Source organism: Scomber scombrus, chromosome 10 (genome assembly GCF_963691925.1).
Source record: "Scomber scombrus chromosome 10, fScoSco1.1, whole genome shotgun sequence".
Taxonomy (NCBI): Eukaryota; Metazoa; Chordata; class Actinopteri; order Scombriformes; family Scombridae; genus Scomber; species Scomber scombrus.
In genome coordinates, this window is record NC_084979.1 from 17,388,652 (window position 1) to 17,411,693 (window position 23,042).

At 40.3% G+C, this 23,042-nt stretch overlaps 1 protein-coding gene across 1 annotated transcript; it reads left to right on the top strand.

The window, feature by feature from the left end:
* Positions 1 to 487: 487 nt before the first annotated feature.
* Positions 488 to 21,620, top strand: ngfa (nerve growth factor a (beta polypeptide)). Its single transcript, XM_062427796.1, has 3 exons — positions 488 to 726; positions 19,370 to 19,477; positions 20,152 to 21,620. Exon 3 carries the CDS (start codon positions 20,163 to 20,165, stop codon positions 21,051 to 21,053), a length of 891 nt encoding a protein of 296 aa, XP_062283780.1. The 5' UTR covers positions 488 to 726; positions 19,370 to 19,477; positions 20,152 to 20,162; the 3' UTR covers positions 21,054 to 21,620.
* The last annotated feature ends 1,422 nt before the right edge of the window (positions 21,621 to 23,042 follow it).

Consider the following 23,042-nt stretch of genomic DNA (forward strand, 5'->3'; position numbering starts at 1 on the left):
AAATGCCAGAATTTTTTTTTCTTGTAAGTTCAAGAATTTCATTTGACTGTACAGTTTTTGAAAGTGTGAATGGGAAAAATATGGGCATATTCAGTGCACCACATTTTCTGAAATGTCCGCTTAGCTGTTTAATTTAACTTTAGCCACCATAACCATCCTTTACACCAAGGATGACTGTATCAAAGGGTATCTACACCAAGGTAGCAATGACTCAGGTGTGGAACAATAAAGGCAATCTTGGGAAGCTTGCATCACACAGGGAAAGCCTCACTATTAGGTGACGTCAAGTCTCACGTGAAAAGAAGTTGAATCATCCCCGGGTGAAAGTTTATTTCCACCAATTTGCGCAAAAGGGACAAATGGAAGGAGAAAATGAATAACAGCAGCTAGGTGTAAATGAGGAGCAGCTGTGCTTCTTTTTTTTCCAGAGAAGCACGTGGAAGGAGTAGGCACTAGGACCCGTCATGAGCCACACAGAAGGGAGGGAGCAGCTTTTGGGACTCCTCTTACTAAACTTTTAGAACAATCCATTTCCCAAAGAGTGTGGGAGGGAGACAGACAGAAGTGGATGGCCCGAGACCTGGATTCACAGCTTTAAAAGCAGGAGCGGGATTTGGAGTTTGGGATAATTCTGCCCTTGGCCTGGAGAGTGAGGTGGAATATAACAGACTTTCTCTGGAAGTTTTCACTCACTGGGGAAAAAAGACAAGGAGTATTAACAGGGTGGTGAGTACTATCTTGTTATTTTAAAACAGTAATTAAAAATGGTGTGAATATGTGTGGTGTGTGCATATTGGACAGAGACATTGAGCAATAAAGGAGATAAGAGAAGAGTTTCTCTCAGAAATGTTGCCCTAAAATTTTCTCCATACCTGTCATTAAGTGAAAGTGGAGTCTCTGAATTGGGATTGAGCTCAGCAGCAGCCAGTTGGTCCTCTGTTGGGGGTAGAAAATTCCAGTGGACAACTCACATTAGGCACCAAAAGTTAATTAATTTAAGATTTGTTGGGTTTGTTCTTTAATTGTCTCCAGTCACATGCAGTAGTTTGCCAGATATATATACAGATGGAAGAGGAGAGGGGGTAGAGCGAGAAAGAGAGAATAGAGGTGAGGATTAGAAGAAAAGGGGTTTCTCCAAACTTCAATGGGAACCAGTTCAGTGTTCAGAAAACTCCTGGGACATTAGGTTACCTTCTTTCTCTCCCCCTTTTTTCATATCTGTCTCTGTCTCCCCCTCTTTTTCTATGTCTTTCTCTCTGCTCATGTTACACAACCCTCAAAGGACTTGTAGATTCTGATGAGCTCCAGTGTCCAACATGAAGTATGCTGCTGAGGTTATCCTTATGCCTGGATGGGGCCTGGTGCTTGTATATGTGTGTGTGCAACTTATCTTTTTTTTAATTCTGATATTTATATTTGTATGCATTTGTTTGTATGTGTGTGCAAGCATGTATGCTAAACACAGACCTCATGCCTGCCATTCCTACTAGGGAATTCCTTTCGGGCTTTGACAGGGGAGGAATGTCACAGCAGACAACATTTACACTCACAAACAAACATTATAAACTAAAGGCTTTATCTGCAATAGACCAATATAAACGTTAAACCTATTGTGTTATTTTGATATAATTATGGGCGGGAGAAGATGAAGACAAGTAAGCAGGGTTGGTTAAGGTTTTCTAATATTTACACAAATAGAAAATGGAAGTGACAACTCAGTTAGCTGACTACTGTTTGTATTTCCTCTATCACACACATAACTGTACTTTATCTGCTTCTACAGCATTGTACATACATGTGCACATCTGTGTTGGATAAGAAAACCTATCAAAACTTTGAGTGCAGGCCAGCGAGTAAAGCTCTCTCCAGAGAAAGATGCTTCAGTCTGTACAAAAAGATTTTTTTAGAATTGTTTACAGGCTTCGATTTTGCTGCCAGCATGCGCCAGAGGGGAGCTGACTGTGTTTTCATCACCTCTCTGTTGATCCACAAAGGAAGTGGGAAAAGAGCTGCAGAAGTCCTGCCATATATTTTGCATGACACTTCAACAGATACTGTACTTTGTCCATGTGGTTGACACGGGATAATTCAGAGCATATCCTCCTCAAAATGACATTTAATACTGTTACTGATGAAGGCAACCCTTGCCATCTGTGTAGATGGAGAACCTTTTAGCAAACAGTCATAACATTTTTACACATTTCAGTAACTAATGTAATGTGATATCTCCTTAAAATTTAAAAGTGTAAACTAAACTACTCTAAACTATCTAAACTTAGTCTACAAATTTTCTTTTACTTGTGTTCCTTCTATTCAAATTGAACTTTCTTCTTAATAAACCAGTGTATTCACAAGTTCAGGAGGCAGGAAAAACATTGAATAAGGGTTTATTTAAAGATTTAGTTCATTACATCATCAATCAATCTCAGTCCATTACTGGCCTGATGTGCTATTTCCTATTTACACAGTGTTTTATCCTATAACACTCTATGACACAGTCGAAACTTCAAATTTGCAGATTTTTTAAACTTTAGTCTGGTCCATCTATAATACGCAATTAGAACTGGCTTGCTGAACAAGCTATAAACATCCTCACAGCCAACATCATGTTGCGATCTGGAATAATCAGCCTTTTTTTTCCAATACCACTTCTGATGTAATTGTTATCAGCTGTCTGTCAGTTATGCATAAAGGTGGCATTTCTCATATATTTACAGTGGCATAATTTTATTTTCCGCACAATATCAAGAGCATTTATTTTTCATGGCAAAAAGGTTGACTTTGATAAGCATTAAAATGGGAATGGTCATACTTGATATATTCTTCAAAACCCAAATGTGCACCCAGTGGCATTGCTAACAAGATTGGTCAAAATCTAGTATATGGGCAGACCATGTATGAAACACAAGAGGGCTTTAAATTTGTAGGTCCCCTGGTTACCATCAGACATGGATATATTTGTTTTTATGTTAGTTTAAGTTTATTTCTATAGCACTTGTTATACAGTAGTTGTATATCAAGGTGCTGTACTCTTTAGTTGGCCGACCAATTGTATAACTTCCTCACTCAGTCTTTTAATGATTCAGTGATGGACAGACGTGTATGTGGAGATGGCCTGCTGTTGCAACCCAGCCAAACACAGCATATAAACTGGCACAAACAAATTTAACCTAGTGTGCGTATGTGTATGGAGGGCAGATGGACAGTGCTGTTTTCCCCCTGCAGACAAAGATGTCTGTGATTATTCATGACCGTCTCAGGTTTCCCTTTGAAGCTGAATTACAGCTTTCCCTATGTTAGCACCGGTACACCAGTGTGTTTGTGTGTGCATATATGTGTGTGTATGAGAGAGAAGAAAGGTTGGTATCTCTGGATTGTGCGTACCTTCTTGTAAAGCTTTATGTCAGGTGAATAGGTGATAAACTATAAAACAGTGTTACTCACTACTTATCTGATTAATTGTGTTTAATAGAAGTTGTGTGTGTTCAAAATGCCTCAGTCCTCAAAACATGACAGAATCCACCACTTTAACAGATAAAGGATGGAATTAATTGCAAGCTGTCTAGACTGCAGTGCTGTATAGTACACCTGGGCAGGAGGGGGTGAGGCTGCGACAGCACACCTGGACTGTCAGTTTAACTGTGGCTATTTAACCTCAGGATCTAACACTAACTGCAGGAACCTTTAAAGACTAATAATGTGCTACACACATTTGTTACAGGCCTCCCAAAAAGATTCCTTGTTATTTGCTAATGATACCAAAATCTGGGACAGTGCCATCTGGCAACAAAAAAACAATTAAGAGTTTGATTACACAGAACAGTGATGTCTGAATACTCTTATCAGATCACAAAAGCTTGAGGTTGCCTGCTCATAATCTTCTACCAGTCGACACACTAGTTATTAGCCTAATTAGTGAAGGATGTTATTCATAACACTTGCTGTTAGTTAAATATTCTTGATGAGCTGACTTTGAATCATGCATGACCATTACCAGCAGACCTGATCGTCCTCTGATCCACTTCTTTTTTTCTTCTTTTTTTTTTTTTTTTTTTTTTTTTTTTACAGTTTTTCTTAAAGCACTATCTCCCCCTGCCTTTCCCTGCTTCCTAAACATTCACCATTTTAGCAGCACTGTCAGCTACCAGAATAATGTCCCATTTGGTTTTGACCCCAGGTCTAAGTAAACAGACTTGTTATGACACAAGCCTATCACGTAAAACCACTACATTCCAGCTGGATGACCTTTTCAGAATTTATCAGTAATTTTGTGTCTTTGCATACTGCTGGCATTGTTACCGTCAAAGCCCCATATATGCCACAATAGAGGGCCATATTGATCAAAAATTGTTGAGACAAATATTAGTCAAATTATAACACAGTGTGCACAGCTGTATGAAAACCAAAGCATTTTCAAACCTTGTTGAAAGCTGACAAAGAAGAAGAGTCTTGTTATTTTGCTGGTTGATGCATATTTTGCTGAAACAGAGAGTACAAATTGAAAGAATTAATTTCACTTTTACTCCAACCTTAACTTTGATGACATAACCTTACAAGAACAAAACATAGTTTAGCCAAAGAAATAAGTTATTTCTGTGTCTGTGAGAGATATGCAATGTCTGCACATCTAAACAATGCATCGTTGTTTAGGGGAAAAAAGAGTTAATTAATGGGTCAAAACATAAACCCAGACCCTCCTTTGGTTATCTCTTGGGTCACCAGAGTTGCAGTCTGCCACAGGTCAACGCACAGAATAGGGTAAGAACATCTGGTGTAAAGTGAACAGCTGAAGTGTTCTGTCTGGAATCAGTGGGAGAGGTAAAAGGTCAGAGTTTGAGCTCAGGGTTACATTTGTGTTTGTGGAGGAAAATGGGGATCTAGAGGTCACTGCATGTCAGGATCCTGAACCATGTGGCACAGGAGCAGGAGAGCACAGAGCAGAATGGAAAACACTGAAATGTTACGTCACCTGCAAAGTTATTTTCTGCAGTAATTCTTGTTGACATTTCCTTTACAAACAAGTTCTCACAATGTTTGGAAGCAAATTTATACGATGGAAATCACAGCTAACATTGTTTGACATTCATAACTTACTGGATATTCTTGTTGGACATGAGCAGAATTATTTTGTCCCAGGACCTTTTTCCCATATGGACCTAGTTTTCAGCACCAATCATACACTCCTGTGTTTGGACTTTTCCATGCATTGAGAACTAAATCCAGGACTGTTAATGTAAGTCAGTCTTTTTGTTTGACTGTTGAAGATCTGATTTTGACAGGTGTTCCATCAAAGGGTTATTTTTGCCTGTGTCTGCGTGTTTCTGTTTCTATGTCTGCACACATGTGCGTGTATTCACTCTATAAGCTTCAAAATGACAACTGAATGTGCAAACATGCCTTCTCATTCCACATTAAATGCCTCTATGACTTTCAGACATGGCCTGCTTTCCTCTCATGCATGTGCATGCAGCCCAAACACACGGTAGCCGATAAATCAGCTAATTACAGGGTCTGTACCCTGCTAAAATAACAGTGTTGTGGTCTTAATCTGTTGACTTAGTGCACGTTTAGGGTTTTGAATTGTTTCACCGCAACTCCTTTTTATGTGTGTGTGTGTGTGTGTGTGTGTGTGTGTGTGTGTGTGTACATTTGGATTGATGTGATGACAGGCCCTCACTCTCACTTTCCTTCCTTTTCTTTTCCAATTGGTAGGTTGACTGTAGCTTGTCAGGACAAGTTGTCTCCCTCGTTGCCATCAACAGGGCAAGAATACAGGACTTGATCTTTTCAAATATTCAAATTCACCTCAAAGCCTCAAATAATGGGAAATTAACTTTTGCTGTGAGGCACTTGTGTTTTGGCTGATCTTACAAATTATTTAAGGAGATCAGGTTAACTCAAACAAAGAAAATACACAGAAGAATTGTAAACATAAACCACACCAGCATTGGAGGAATGTGGTTTGTGCAAGTGTATGTGTAATTCACATGTACAGGTGTGTATGTATGTCTGTGTTTGTGTTGCATATGCATCAAACACATTCTCACACACACACACGCATGCACGCACACACACACACACACACACATGCCTTAGCCCCAAGGATACAAGTGAAGCCACTTATTATGCACTTATTTGGATTATGCCGATTTGAGAATGCACAGCATGCAGGATGATGAGCCACTGGCTAGTAATAACAGATTTGTCTCCTACACAACAAGCTCAGATTAATAAGGGGTCATTCTTTGTATAGTTGTTTTAGCCAGACAGGATACCAACACAACTACTGAGGTGTGAAGGATTATCAAACCCTTTTCTCCACCTCTGCTCTCTAACAACCTGTTTTATCTGTCATTGAGATTTGTTTTAGTACAAACTTGTGTGTAAAAATGGTGAGTCATGAGGAATTTTGGGAGGATGACACTGTAGGAAGCAATTTCACTCTGCTGGATTCTTTGCTAAGCCTGAAGCATCAGGCTCCACAGTAAATATTAATTCATCTACGCTTTGGCTGCAGGTCACACACAAACACACATGCAGACACACTGGAAAGCAGCCTCCTTATCTCTTTCACCATAGCTCTGCTCACACACTGAACATGGCATGCTGCTAACAGACAGAGGATGGGTGTGGGAGGTCCCACACAGACAGGTGGTTGACATCAGCTAGAGGGGGAGAGAGAGGGAGGGAGGGAGGGGAGGTATGAATCGAAGGAGATAGAGAGGCAGAGAGACACAGGAGCAGAGAAAGAGAGAGAGATGACAGAACGATGTGGAGACCACACAGAATAGAAAATGGCCGGGTCAAGTCTTTAGTGAGAGGGGTGAGACTGTAATCAAACAATCACTGGGAGTGACATCAAATTTTTTACACTCTCCAGAGGATTCAGTATCGTCCTGACAACGCCATCTGTAACGGTACAACAAAGTGGATTGTATTACTTTGCTTTATAGAAAACAAAGCTCAACATTCATATCTCTTATTGAGAGTGACACAAGATGTTAGAAGTGCATACTCGTACATGTACGTGTGTGTGTGTGTGTGTGTGTGTGTGTGTGTGTGTGTGTGTGTGTGTGTGTGTGTGTGTGTGTGTGTGTGTGTGTGTGTGTGAGTATATATATATATATATATATATATATATATATATATATATATATATATATATATATATATATGCATTGCTTACAGCTAGCTTGCAGCCAGAGCACTTTTATTGTACCGTAACTGCGTTTCAAATACTGTACTCACTTTCATGTAAAATTTCACTTATTATCATAACATGCATCAAGAAGAGACTTGACCAGAACCTTTTTCTCATTGATGGAATACAAATGTAAACATTAAAACAATGCCATATACAGTATATACAATCTAATGTCTGATGCAATATGGGGCCAAGATGATGCTGCCCAAACTAGCATCCATGCCATCTACACCTTATCCATTTTGTTTTCTTGTTTTGTAAATAGTGTTTATTGGCAGGATAGGGAAGTGCAAAGAAGTAGAATTCAGCCAAAGTGTAGTCATCATGGACTCACTCCATATTTTGATTTTCTGGACTTTGCTCTATACTACCTGTGGTCTAGTCATGCAAACCAAGCAGGACAGGATTCAATACAACCACTAAAAAAAACAATCCGCTAGCTCCTTCCCAAAGTCTGGTCTCTACACATCAGACAACTCATATTGCTTAAGTTAGGGGGGCATATCTGACAAAGGAAACGGAGACTAACCAAGATCCCAACCCACATCAATAGCTAGCTGATGTTGCTAGTTTCTACATTCAGTTTTGTGGGGATATCTATGTCACTAGGGCTCCTGAAAAAATATACCCCAACAACAAACCACGAGTGTCCCTTATAGCCAGCTTAAATAAGAAGAAGCTGGCTTACCCGATGGGAGGTATTTTGGAGAAAGTGCAGGCCTGTCTGGAGGTAAAGCAGGAAAACAAAACGGAAATAAATCGGTATTAGATCTGCTTTGATGGCAGGGGTGCAAAAGAGTGCTAGTGGGGGTTCTGTTCCCTGTGGCTCATTTCACGATAACACTGACCTGTCAAATGGACTTAATGACTGTTATCTGAGATTTGATGAACATTACTTTAAAGAAGGAAATTGTATTAGTGTACTTGTGTCCACTGGAGAACCAACTGTCATAGAGCAGTCTATGGTTTGAAGTTAGTCAGAAAAAGCTGTAACCCTGATTGTGTTAGTGATAGAATTCTTATATCCTGGGCCAACCCCAATTTGCAACATCAGGCAGCACATGTTTCAGACCTCTCTGAATTAACAGAGGCTATCCATGCTCTGGAAAAAAGCCACTGTTTAAGTACTAAGTTTGCTAAAGAACCAGTTGCTCTCACTGGTGAAATGTTTTGAGATGGTAAAATGGTAGTTGGACTGTACATGGACTGTACTTATATAGCGCTTTTGTAGTCTTTTGTAGTCTCATCAGGGGGAAGCTAACATTCACACACACATTCATACACCATTGCTGCAGCCATTGGGAGTAATTAAGGGTTAAGTATCTTGCCCAAGGACACATCGATATGCGGACTGGAGGAGGCGGGAATTAAACTGCAAATCTTCTGATTAGTGGACGACCTGCTTTATCTCCTGAGCCACAGCTGTCCCAGAATGACAGAATCATCAAATATATTATCATTAACAAAACAGAAGTCATATTGGACCCCATGCAGTTTGCCTATAGGAGCAATGGGGGGGTCTCATCCAACTTTCACCTTAGACCTCTCCTTGGTGGGATGGATGTTGGACTTGTTGACGAACAGATCCCAGGGAGTGGGAGTTAATGGAGGCCTGTCCAATGATGAGATTCTTAGTACCTCCAAACAACAACAAACAGCAATGGAAGGATAACACAAATGCCATCCACTCCAGAGGACAACAAAGATCAGGAGTAGGACCAGGAGTTCCACCTTCTGCCCTCTGGGCGGAGGTATAGGGTCCCTAGACTCAGGAACTCCAGAACTCAAGGCTCCTACATAAGGCAGTTGCTGCCATTAAACATGAACTACAGTCCACTTTGTACATTTTACTACTTATACTTTTTTTACTCATTGCACTTTGTAAACTTGATGTTTGCTATTACTTGTTATTTATAGTCTTGTTTGTTGTTGCTGTCTGCTTGTTACTTGTTGATAGTGTTTTTGTTGTTTTGGTATGAACAGAATGTTTCTCCCATTATTTTTATGCTGCACCAGACATGCCCTCTGTGGACAGTAAAGGCTGAATGAGCTGAATTGAATATATACCCATTTTCCATCTACAGACCTACACTCATGCTCATGGCATCAGGTGAGAGAACAATACAAGTGGGGTGAAATGGAAAAACTTGGTGTCTGAGTGAGCACTTCTGTGTATTTACGCCCACGTTTCACTTGATGTTCTGTTCGCAAATTCACCTGGGTGACTCATTCACAATCATTCCTCCACTGTTTTGTTCACAATAGCATTCAGTCAAAAAGTGTTGCATGCAAATCTATATGCTTGATTTCATCAAAGGTACGCATTGTGAAAGACACATTCAAAGGATGCATGTCAGATTGTACTATCAGTCAAGTCAAAATGATGAGCTTAATGAGTCAATCTTACATTAGTCACTGATCTTTATCAGAAACATTTCATTGTTCTGTGTTAGCGATTTCAATCACATACACACTAACATTGTTGCAGTGGAATTAATATCAACATGCGTGAACCTCTGCACAGACAACAATGATGCTTTTCATGTTCTACTCCAGTGGATGCCCTGTAAGTAAATAAGCAACATGCACTACATCAGCTCACAGTTGTTTTGGCTGTTGGCTGGAAAAAGGATGTGAGAAATATTCTTTGCTGTTAAAGCAGCTGGGAGATCAGACACCATTTGTCCTTTACTCCTCAATACTTTGTAACTCTCTGCAGCCCTTATTCCTTCCCTGTCTTTGAACTTTTCTTTGTCTTCCTTTTTGCTCCCTTAACCTTGTCCTTCCTTGCTCTGTTCTATCACATGCTCCTTTATTATTTGTTCAATTCCCAAGACATCTAATTGCCCATCTGCACCCCTCCCTCCATTACTTGTTGCCTCTCCCCATCCCTTGATGTTACTGATTCCTTCCTCTCCATCCCACTGTCTTCATCCCTGTCCGTGGCCAGACAGGCATTCTTGCCTCTAGCCCCCCTCTCACTGTTTCGCTGTGGGATCTTAGATTCTCACCAGGAAAGGGGAGTTATTACCACCGCCATGCCAAAAGATTAACCACTTGTCATGAGAAGATAGTTGAATGTCAAGGTCATAAAAACTAGGGGTCTGGAAAACATGTTAATCATTGTGTTCATCCTGCCTTCAAGGCCTGGAGGACTGGCCTCCCACGTCTGCTGGTCCAGTACAGGGAGAGGCTGGGGTGTCTTGGGGATGGGCCCGGTACTAGGGAGGGAAGTGGGGGGACTTTCACTAACACAGCCACAGTGCTCTGGTTGTGGTTTTGCTTCATTGCCAAAGGAAGCTCATGCCTAGAGTTTTGCCCAGTTCCAAGACAGCAGTCAAGAGTTCATTATAAGGGCATAAAACAGCATTGCACCACTGAAATTCACTGTCTCAAAGGTCCTTTCATGCAATAACAGCAGAATTAAAGAGTGACAGTGGTCAAAAACAAAATCATAGTCTTAATGATGTAGAATTATCCTCTAAAACCAACTTCACTTGCATTGATTATTCATGTTCTGTAGTGCCTTTTTAATTAATCATAACATAATCTGTAGCCCATCTGTTCATAAATAGCTCCAGAAAAACCAACACAGTTTTACATAACATATTTTAAACAAAGTATGCAGTTTCTGGGAAAGTGCTGTAAACTACCACCATTAACAGAAAAAGAAAAAGAAAAAATGATTTTCTTTGATGTTCAAAGAGCTGTATTGTTTCAGTTTACAGTTTATATTTGCTACTTATTCTTTATTTCTTTGAAATGTAATTTCTACTCAGTCCTGCTCTCAGCTAAAAGGTTTATTTTGGATTCCTTTCAAACACCACAAGGATCCAATCTATTATTATGATGAAGAGTATGGTCTAGACCTGCTCTATGTGAAAAGGGCCTTGAGATAACTTTTGTTGTGATTTGATGCTATTTAAATAGGGACTGATTGATTCATTGTTCGACTTACTGTAGGACAATGTGTGACAACGGAAAAAAGCTGAGGTGACATTGTAATCATATCTCTGCTTTGTCACATTGTTGCCCTTGCAAACTGCTTGCTGTGCCAAGATGTTATTCCACATGTAGGCTTATGCACAGCTGAAGTCATGTAAAATCTCAGCTGAAAAAAAGATTAAAAAAGATCTTCGTTATGTCAGAGAGATACAGTATACGCAAAACTCAAGGTCTACGCTTCCTCAAACTGTGTTTCAGTATTTGGACAGGAATGGGAGCTTTGTCAGGGAAGTGCCTTTGAGACTTGATATGGCATAGATAAATGAGAGTACCTTACAACTGTATGGGAACTTAAAATTCACATACTTGTTAATGCTGTTACACTCATTTGTAAGGAGACAGGAATATGATAAGAATGAAGTATTTATTGTAAAGGCTGAGGAAATGGACTGCAGATTTAGGAAAGCATCGGCTAGAAACTGGGAACCTGGGGCTGCGGCATTGGCTGGAAGCTGGGAAGAAATGGGGGCCCAAGGCAGGGAAGCAGGACTGAGGAGATGAGACTAGGAGACAGGAGCCAAAAAGAGAGCAGGCGAAACTGCATGAGACAGGGTTAGGCAAGGGAAAGCAGGCTACAACAGGAAAACAGGATAAATGCATGAGAAATGGCTTGCAGCATAATAAACTGGCAGCGTAGTAGTGGCAGGGCTGAGTATTTGAAGAGGGCTTGATTACTCAGATGAGGAGCAGCTGGTGTGGCACTGCTCACACTCCGGCACACCAGTCTCCATTCAAACAATCACACACATACAAGGAGAGCAAGGGAGAGAGCCACACGAGGAGTGGTAGCAGGTTAGGGAGACACAGGATCATGACAACTGTGCCTCATTATTTGTCAGGTATGTGGGGTGGATTTAATTAGTAGTTGTTTTTATTCAGCTAACTGATTTGAATTTTTCTTTCCTGATTTAATACTTAGATTTTCCTTGTGCAGATTGTATCAGTGAAATAGTAAAAGTGGAACCATATGCACAAGACACAAGTCCAACAGTTTTAATGATCCCGCTTCAAAGAAAAATTCCTTCTACTGGGATGGCTAATTGAAATCCTATTGTATGTGGCAGGCATGTCTTTAGAGAAATCACTTCACAGCTTCTGAAGCAGTAACCAATTATTTGTAGCCCACAGTAACAAAAGAAAAAACAAAAACACACTGACCCACTGGCTTGGTTTGAGATGGAGGGGAGTCAGATCTCCAGGGAGAGGGTCTATGGATGTGATCATGGACGCCTAGTTATAGATTGAAGTGGGGGTGCAAGATTAGTGACAGGCACAGGGAATTATGGCAGGAAGTCTTTTAATTTAATTAACACCTGAAGGTGGTATGTCCTGTAAAATAGAGCCAATAAAGCTGGGCATGATTGAAGAAGAATGAATAGGAGGGAGAGCGTGTGGGAGAGAGTGATTGGGGTAGCCAGCCAGCTACTCCAATAACACACTACATAGCTTTGACATCCAGAAAGTTGTCTCATCTACCTGTTCCTGTGCTTCAACATCATCATGTCTCACCTTTTTGCAAGATCCACAAACTTTGATGTTTCATTTGTAGCCTGCACCAACAGAGTCAAGTCTGTCTGACTTTGGTCTTGATTTGTCTGAGTGCGACGATTGAAAACCAACCGGACAGATATTCAGAAGGCAGTGACATAGTTAGTGTAACATGCTTTTCTGGTGGTAAGACTCTAAGGGTGCTACAAATGTAATTTTTAACTATACATGTTTTTATCCAAAATAGCTAAAATGTAAAAAAAAAAAAAAAAAAAATAGCAAAGTTGTATTATCAAAAAATGGGGATGCAAAAGCACATGTTTGCTCCCCCAAGTCTAATTAGTGGAGGTGTAGCTGCTCAGCTTGCTCTGTTGCTCAGGACCTTATGGATCTGATTGGGATTGATTGTTTAAGTTTTCCACAAGGAAATAATAAAGCAGATCCGGCAGTAATAGCAGCGGCCTGCACCTGTCCACATATGCTTACAGTGTTGAAATCTGTTATCGTTAGACACAGAAACTGCCATGTATCCAGGAAGTTATATATGGCTTTTAACCGTGAGAGAGAAGGTGAACAGACAGTAGGTTACATTCCAGGAGCACAAAGACAGAACCTGGATAAATGAGACCCAGATCGACAGAAAGAAACAGACCGAGAAAAGCATGAAAACACTGGCTGATTGCCAATGCCCATTTTTTTCAGTTTACATACTGTGGCTCCCTGCTTCCCTGATATTCTCAAGATGCCCTGCACACATATTAAAAAAATCCCACAGGCGCCAACCACACATACCTTGTATTTGCTAATTAAAATAAGAATCGAACTTCAGATACAGACCATTTGATGCCGCTCCTCCCTGCATGGCACCAACTTCATGTATTATTTTATTACAGGTAAATTTATTCATAAAAGCTGAGGCCACAAATATATCTAAGACGTCTTGTTGGCAGTGTTTTACTGATCTGGGAAACATTCAGAGGGATGTGTGGCTGCCAGCATTAGCCAGCTAAGTTGAATAAAAGGTCAGTCTTAGAAGCTACATGGTTCTTGAGGAATACATTTGAAAGTTGGAAATGCATTTACCTGTGTGTTGTACTCGCCAAGGCATATTTTATGGCTGTGCCAAGCAAACCCCTTGTGCTAATACAAGCTGATGTCAATTACTACACGTTTTTTCCCCCCATATTCTAGCAGTTTATAACATAATAAATGTTCTTTTGTTCTGAGTAGCTTGCATCATTTCTCATCGTACTGAGGAATCAAGTGTTTTAACAGGTTGTGTGTGCCTCTCAGTTTGATGCAGCCTGTCTCTCTTTTCCTGTCTCCTGAGCAGAGTTGCTGTTTGAAATATCCCTGATGCACAACAGGTGCCTTGGTTCTCACAGCAAATGTCTTTTAAACACGAAGATGAGGGAAGGACTGAGCAGACACTGATCTCTTTCATCTCTGTTACTGACATTACAACTGTTACATGCTATTGTCTGATAGCTTTAGTCAAATACGCTGCTTGACATCTATCATCTTATGTGACATAGAACAATTAATCTTAACTGAAAGCTACATAGTTGCACTGGGCTAAATAAGAATGATGAGACATCAAGTTGGACTTACAGCAAGAAGGAATAATCAATGGATTCCTTGTTTCAACACTTTCACCACAACCACAAAATATGCAACTGATGGTTTTTGCAATTGTAGACTTGTATTGAAATGTTTATGAACCACAGAATGACTGAAACACCATGTAGTTCTGTACAAGAACAATTCATTTTAAACTGGTTTTTCAAATAGTTTATTTTAAATTCCTTCTTAATATACTTCAGTGATAGATGAATGGTCCCTGCATTAATGGATATAGTCACTGTGTAACATCACATCCAGCAGAATCAATACATTGTCCTATTTAAATGATTTTGACTGATTGTCTGGCTTATTGAAAACATTTATTTTCCATAGTTTATTTTACGGAGCTGAGTTTGTCTAACCTGTGCTGTGTTCTCCCCATATGAGACTTCTGAAGTGTTTCCAAGAAAAACTGGCTCACTGACAACCTCTCAAGAATGTTTGGAGAATTATAACAGACGCTGCATGACATAATTTTGCGTGACAAAAACTGTGAATAGAAATGCAGGCATTACAATTGTATGGATCTGTGAGGTGAAAAGTATATTGTGAATTGCTAGTAGACTGTATGTGCATTTTACCGTGTAAAGTTTTCAAATAAAATATTAAACCTGGTCCTGAAAAACCAATTGCATTTTTCAAACTCGGATTAACGAACATTTACAAGGCGAAAAATATATCCTCAAACATTTGTGTGTGTAAGAGTGAAAGGGAGCAAGTTGACCTGGCGTTCATCTCCCTTGATAATTATTTCCAACGGATGACAGGAGGAGGAACTGCACCTCACCAAGCTGATGAAAGACACAGAGAAAGTGTTGACCTTCCTCTCTTTTCTCACTGCATCACCCTCTCTCTGTTTCCTTTCTCTCTACCGCTGTAGCTGTCAGTCTGTCTTTCACACCCTCTCATAATCTGATGCTGTTGTGAGGGCGAGGAGTGTGTTTGTTTTAGAGAACTGTTGACGTGCCGCTCCTAGACATCTTTTAACAAGGACTTGTAACTAATGACAAATGTATCACACGGATAAGAGGAGCCCTGCTAACTGTAAACTAACCTCGGACTGATGGCAGGCAATGCTCTCATGTTTTGGCTCACCTGTCTTGTTGTCACTGTACTACAGTCAACATATTGTACTACAGCCTCATGCGGTCATTTGGCAGCTTGTAGATACCAGATTCCGATCAGTAGAGCATCTTGTGGACGGGCAGACAAAATGAAAATGTGTCACTGGCTGCAAAGTCAGTGCCAGTAAATGTGTGGTGTGTCTCTACTGCCTTGGGCCGAGTAATTAGTCTCTGTCTCAAGTGTTTTCCTCTCATGCTCCCTAATGATTCATTTTCCAGGTCATAACCTAGTAGTTGCATGACTTTCCACATACTTTGACAATCTTGTATAACCAGGTAATGCCTTGTATTGCCTCTAACACTCATGTCCTTGTAGCGTTCGTGATGGATAACTCAACCGAAATGGTCTTGATTTACAGTTTGGCAAAGCTTTGAAGTCAGCCAATTGAGAGAAAAGGATCTTCCTTAGAACTGAGTACACTACCTCAGGCTGTTTTACAAAGTCTGTTCTCATAAACATCCTCCTTGGTAAACTTCAGAACTATACAAAGCATGAATCATAAAACAATATTGAACCACTGCTTTGTTTATACCAGTGTGTATTATTACAGTATGTTGTCATTCTGAAAATATGAACCATTCTGTGTTTGTCATTTGGAATACCTTTGCCTGGACACTAAAGAGGAAAGCAGCTCCCTATCTTGAGCATGTCAAAATGCAGGGAGCCTCACACACACCACTCTGACTTCCTGTTTTATCAGTACCATATGGATCAACTTTCCCCCACCCCAGTTTGATATAGGATGCATGTCAGTATGTAAAATCCATTGGACCATTCATCTAACATTGTTTGTTCCAGGCCCAGTCAACACCCTGCAAATGTAGCTAAAATATTTTACTTTCAACACACAATTTCTGGAGTGGAGTGCGGTTTTGTTTCCACAAAGCCATAAAACAAACAAACAGCATTGGGAGCACATCCAAACCCAGCTCACTGAAATACTAGAATACCTTAGGAGCATAACGTGAGTTTGTGTTTGAATGTTTGTATGTAAAGTAGTGCCTGTCTGTTTATTATTCAAATACAGTATTTTGTGTGAGAGGGTCGGAAGGGTAGCCAGACAGATTCTGATTCAGCGCTAAAGTAATCCTATAAGTCAGAGGTGCTCTCTAAACCACTCTGACCCCTGTGCTCCTGCACTGCCGTGTTTATGCTGGCTCCACCGGCATTAAACACAAGCCACATAGTTTTAACATTAGGATCCTCCCGGCTCACCCTGGGCCATGTAAATAGTGAGCTGCTCGTCAGCCTGGATCAATCAACTTACTGCCTGTTTGGACCAGCTCCATATGTGTATGAGAGAGAGAGAGAGAGAGAGAGAGAGAGAGAGAGAGAGAGAGAGAGAGAGAGAGAGAGAGAGAGAGAGAGAGAGAGAGAGAGAGAGAGAGAGAGAGAGAGAGAGAGAGAGAGAGAGAGAGAGAGAGAGAGAGAGAGAGAGAGAGTGTGCGTGTGCGTGTGCGTGTGCGTGCGTGCGCGTGTGATATTGTGTTCATTGAAGCCAAAAGATATCACTAGTCGGTCAGTGTCTGTAAACGCTCCATTGCCCAACATTACTAGGTTTTGAAGATGCAATGCCAAACTGGTCCTTTTGCAATAACTATTCCGATCTTGAATTTAAGTGAAAGCAACAATGTTGATATAATACATTACATGTTAAAGCCCTGCATTTGAAAATGTTACTTAAGTAATAGTCTATTCTTTGGAAAAATGTATCACAAGAAACACACTTATTTTGTAGAATGACCACTTTTTTTTAAGTGTTCGTGTTGTGGCTATTTGAGGTAACAACTTTATATGCTTTTGGGTCATTTCATTTACAGCAATGTACCATATTTGAAAGCTCATCATATGATTTGTACTGAATGAAAAACCTTAATCTTTAGTTAAATACCAATTATGCACATATATTGCATTTATCACAATAGGTTATGTGTAAAAGCCAAATCCAGTATTTATACTATATGAATTGTGTAATTATTTCTGAAATGTAGTGGAAACAAGGTAATTAAATACAAGTTCTTCAAAACTGTACATGTATATGAAGTTACTTTCCACCACTGCCTTGCAGACAAACATGTAGATAAAAGTGGTTCAGAGAACAGAAATCTCAAGGAAGCGTTCTCAACTTAGAAATGATGTAAGATGCTAAACTTCTCTCATGCAACTGAGTTGCTATTTCTGATGGGAAACGGGTCAGTGACATTTTGATATTTCTCAGCTGCTGGATTTTATCTTCAAATGCTGGTCTGCATGTATGCAGGCGCTGCAGCCAACACTGACCTCTACTGTTTATTATTTGTAACACTAGGAGGATTTCAATATAGTTCATTTTTCTTGAAGACCAGGGTGCTACAAAAGATTAAATAAAAACTAGTTAACGTTTCATCTTTGTAAAGATCGCTTTGTATTACTAATTGTCTCCTACGCTTTTCCAATGAAGCCAGAAGGTTGGACCCTTCACAGCAGGGTAGTAAAATTAAACATGTTGGAGTAAACATTTACAACTCCAATAAACTTTGTGGTATTTGAACGCCGTACCAGCAAGATGGGTTTTACAGAACGACTGTAGATATGTCAAAAATACTGACACTCCCATTTCAACTCACCTCAGTGACCTTCAGAGTGTTTGTGTGGGAGTGTGTGTGTGTCTGTGTGTGTGTCTGTGTGTGTTTTTGTGTGGTTACGTATTCACATATCACAGCATCTAAGCATGCAAACTATCCATAAAAACAACCTTACATGCATGCCTACATGCGTATGTATGGCATGCGTGTCAAAGAAATATACCATTTATATGTGTGACAGTGTTTGTGTGTGCATGCATGTGTTCCTATCCTCTATTAATGATGTATGATGGAGTGCTTTACTTTGAATATATATGTAACATGTAATGAGGTGTGAAATGCCACACATTCTAATGTATGGCAAGTCTAAGCTCAAAGAGTTAAACATGGTGAGTGTGTGTGTGTACTTAGCAAGAGATAAGGTAATGGTAGATTGCGTATGTCTTTAAGAGTAATGGTTGTCAAAGGAAGAGAGGTGACGGCCCAGAGTTTTGTAGTGCTCTCAAAGTCATCCAATACATTGCTAAACTGAAAATGTCTACCTTGCTTCCTGATTGATGTCACTTGCACCTTTCTGGCACTTGTGTTTTACGACTTAATGTTAAAAACAGTCTGAAACACGAAAAGTCGTTATGTCGAATGTGCCATGTCAACAATTGAGAAACACATTTAGTTCTTTGGTCCAGCACTTGTTTTAAAGTTTTTTCTTCCGGATGTGCGCATCTAGAACACGACTTAAAAGTAACGATAACACATGAGAAACATTTAAGTTAAACAGTTACTCTGAGGAGAATTAGGCTAAGTAGATAAAAGCCTCTTATTAGTTCAAAAACGTAGGCTTATAGCAAGAGCATTTGCTTGCTTTCTTCTTCTACAACTAGTTGCTTAATGTAGAAGAAAACTGGTACATATAATTTTAAATAATGTTATGAGTTCAATTTCTACGGTGGCTTTGTACATTTGTTGCCAGAGAGTGTCTTTTAAGCTTTGATGTTGGGGTTATTAGTGCCAAATGTGTGGAAACTACTGAAAGTCACTCGCTATACGTACATGCAGAAAAGGTTGTTGATGTATTTTTTTAATCCTCTGTGTACACTAGTGTGTCCTGCTCTTGAGTTGAAGCATAGTTGTTTAGATTAAGTTTTATTGGCATATTTATTAAATTACCGGCATTTTTTAGTAAAATATCAATTAAATCTATCTGTTTAAGTTAAACATTCTGTGTGTGTGTGTGTGTGTGTGTGTGTGTGTGTGTGTGTGTGTGTGTGTGTGTGTGTGTGTGTGTGTGTGTGTGTGTGTGTGTGTGTGTGTGTGTGTGTGTGTGTGTGTGTGCGTGCGTGCGTGTGTGTGTGTGTTACAGAGCTGTGGTTCAGGGGGTCCAGATGGCAGGCATGAGGGGCCCGGCCTGCACTGGAGTCTGGCTCTAGAGTCCACAGGGGCTCCCACTTCAACTGGACACATTCCACAGGTACACATAAACACTCACCACAGCAACACACAAAACAAGACACATTCAAGTTCAAGGCACCACAATGTTAGTCTTGTCTTAGTAGAGAAAATGGACTTAACATTTGTTACTCAACCAGAGCCCTGAAGTGGCAGAAAATGCTCCTTAAAGCTGCTCTAATCAGTGTTTTTAGGGGTCAAAAACCAAACCTATTGGAATATGTCGATTAGTGTTAAGAGAATGTTTCTGCTTCACCCAAATGAACAAAGAAAAAGTCAGATGTTGCAGGTTTAACTTCCCTACTGATTATGCAGTAAACAGTTCCTCCTTAGTGATGTATGTATGCTTAGACTGTAGCTAATTATTACCTTTCATTACTTTCAGCTAATCTATTATAATTTTCCGATTAATCTAATTTAATTTATCGTTATATGCGTCAGAGTCAAGAGTCAAAAAACATAAAGGTGTCAAAATCAGTTATCTAAAAAAATCACATTCAATCCTCTTTTTTAATCATCTGAATTGTGTATGCAGAAAATGTTTTTATAAAATTGTAATTTTACTTGACAATGATAAGATGAAGTTATAAAAGTTATAACACTAATTGTTTAATTTTCTTTTAGTTTGTCAATAGTTTCAACAGCAATGTACTCCTCCAGCGCCTTAGATAACAGTCTGATATTATTTTGACTCAGGACGTGTGCCCATGAGGTCGTTACCACTGGTCCTGCTCCTCCTGATAGGCGTCCAGGCTGTACTGAACATGGGAGATGGATTGGCCCGGAGCACCGGGGCAGCCAACCACAAAGTAGGACAGCAGACGGTAGCCAATCAAAGAGCAGGACAGCAGCAGACAGCAGCAGCAGACCAGCTCTCTGGACATTATTTTTCACAGGAGAATCATAGGACCAGCCACCACAGGACCAAGAGGCCTCATCGGGCAGCTTCACACTCCCAGGATATGAGCCCTATCGTCAGGCACACCACATCGGATTCCACCCCTGACCCCTCCATCCCAGTGGTGGACCCCAAGCTCTTTTCCAAGAGACGTTACCGTTCCTCACCCCGTGTTGTCTTCAGTGAGGTACCCCCATCGCACGATGCCCTGGAAGGCGAGGGCTATGACATTGAAGGGGTGACAGGGGTGAGGGTAAGGCGTAGAGCAGGATCACACTCCATGCACAGGGGAGAGTATTCAGTATGTGACAGCATAAATACCTGGGTGGGCAACCTGACACGGGCTACTGACATAGCCGGGAATGAGGTGACAGTGCTGCCCACCGTTACAATCAACAATGTGGTGAAGAAACAGTTCTTCTATGAGACCACCTGCCGATCCCCCACTCACAGGGGCTCCGGGACTGCAAACGGGGGAAGGCCAGGGGGACGGGGTGGCAAACAGGGCTCCAAATCAGGCAACTCAGGCTGTCTCGGCATCGACAGTCGCCACTGGAACTCCTACTGTACCAACACACACATATTCGTAAGCGCCCTCACCATCTTCAAGGAACGGACAGCCTGGCGTTTCATCCGCATCAACGCTGCATGTGTGTGTGTTCTCAGCCGGAAGTCTTGGGCAGGACGACTGGGACACTGACAGAGGACAACGACTCCTGACCACTGACCTTTGAACCAAGCACACACATTTCTCCTAAACAGCCACTGCAGCTTTATTGCCAATACTGTAATCCTCTTTCCCACCTCTACACATACATTCACCAACACACACACACTGACCATAGCACTCAATCCCCATACACAAAGACATATACACAAACAGCTTCATCTATCCAACCCCTTGGCCCCTGACCCTACCTCAGTCTGAGAAGTCCTGGTTGTTTTAAGTTATGAGGACTGCATGTCATATTTATGGTTTATACAGTCAAATATGAAAATATATACAGTATATGTATATATACTAAATGAATTCAAGCTTTTAATGTTGTTATTGATGTTGTGTTGTTCATGCTGTTATTTATTAAACACCTCAGTACTTGCCTGGTTTGTTGTGTCAGTTATAATGTTGATTTTCACATTTTAGCTTTAAAGCAGCTCCTATCAATCTTTGTATGTTAACAATAGAGGAAAAGACTTTGGAACAGGGTCATTTGTAGTAATGAACTTTCCTCAGTTTTAAGGAGCTTTTTAAAACATTTGTCAGCAATTTCTTTGGTTTTACACTGTTATTTATTGTTTTGGTTCGCAGATACTTTTGTGAAAAGCTTTGATACATCCGCTGTATACAACCTGCCCAAGACCAAATAGCAGATACACAGCTAGTGCTTATCTGGGGAATATAGTGGAGCATTTAGCAGCTAAAGAGCCTTGTATTTCCCTCAGGAGACCAAAATAGAGTTAAAAAGAGTGCGCATTGGATTTACATTCATCAGGTGGCCAGAAACATGACTCAGAATTAATGCAAATAACGCTCCATAGCAATGTGTAAATAGACAACTCTTCATGAACATGCTTACTGTACCAACTTTATCAAGTAAAAATATGATATTGTGTTTACAAATTATTTTGCTGCCCCAAGTAACCAGAAAATAAATTAATGCAATAATTAAAAGTAAAATCAGTGATTAAAGTGTACTTTAAACTAGTTCTCAAACTTGGGGTTTGGGCCTTATAAGGGGTCACAAGATGAATCTAAGGAGTCATTACAACATTAGTGGGGTAGGGAATAAAGAAGAATACACATCATTATGTTTATTTATTTTTTAAACTATCTTAGTGTTTTTTCTTAGGATGTAAAATACATTTTTACCTGGTCACGTCACAGAAAATGATTCAAATCAAACAGAGGGGGAAATCATTCTTTGACAGGAGAGTTCACATATCAACATGCACTCTGTAACAAGGGGCCACTAGAAGACATTGCTTCGTTTTAACTGGTCACATGGTAAAAGTTTGAAAAACATCTTATCCTTAAATCCCAGATTGTTGAAGTGCAAAGCTGTTTTAGACAGCTTAAAAAAGGCATGAAATAATCACTGAGACAAACCTGCGATTTCGTCACTTTTTCTTTAAATATATTGTCGCTAATTTCAGATGACTCATGTCTCATTCAGTGCATTGGAATTTATCTTGGATCTAGGGGCGACAGCCAGACAAAGAGCAAGATTGAGTTCAGAGGTGAACAGCACAGACAGACGGGCCATGAATACTTTTACATCCATAATGAATACAGGAATGTCCGTTACACCATGCAGGCCTGAGAGTCCAGCTCTGCATTTTATACACACAGAGGAAGATTGATTGGTGTTCCCATCTGTGAGGCAAAAATTCCTGTCACCTTGGAAAAATAGTGTAAACACAGATGTGAGAAATGCCTGTGAGTCTGTGTGTGTATGTGAGCGAAGGACGGAGGTTAGATGTGACACATTTAAGAAAAAAGCCCCAATAAAATAAAGTTAGTAAGGTGCTGGCCCATGAGCCACAATAAAACAGCTGCAGTGCACCTTAACATAGATTCTCAAAGTCACTTTGCTGAAGATGTTCAGTCGGGCTGGGATCAGCTGACTGTGAAGGCCAAAGCATACAATTCACATAATTTTGCTTATCACACCAATCAGACCACCGCCTC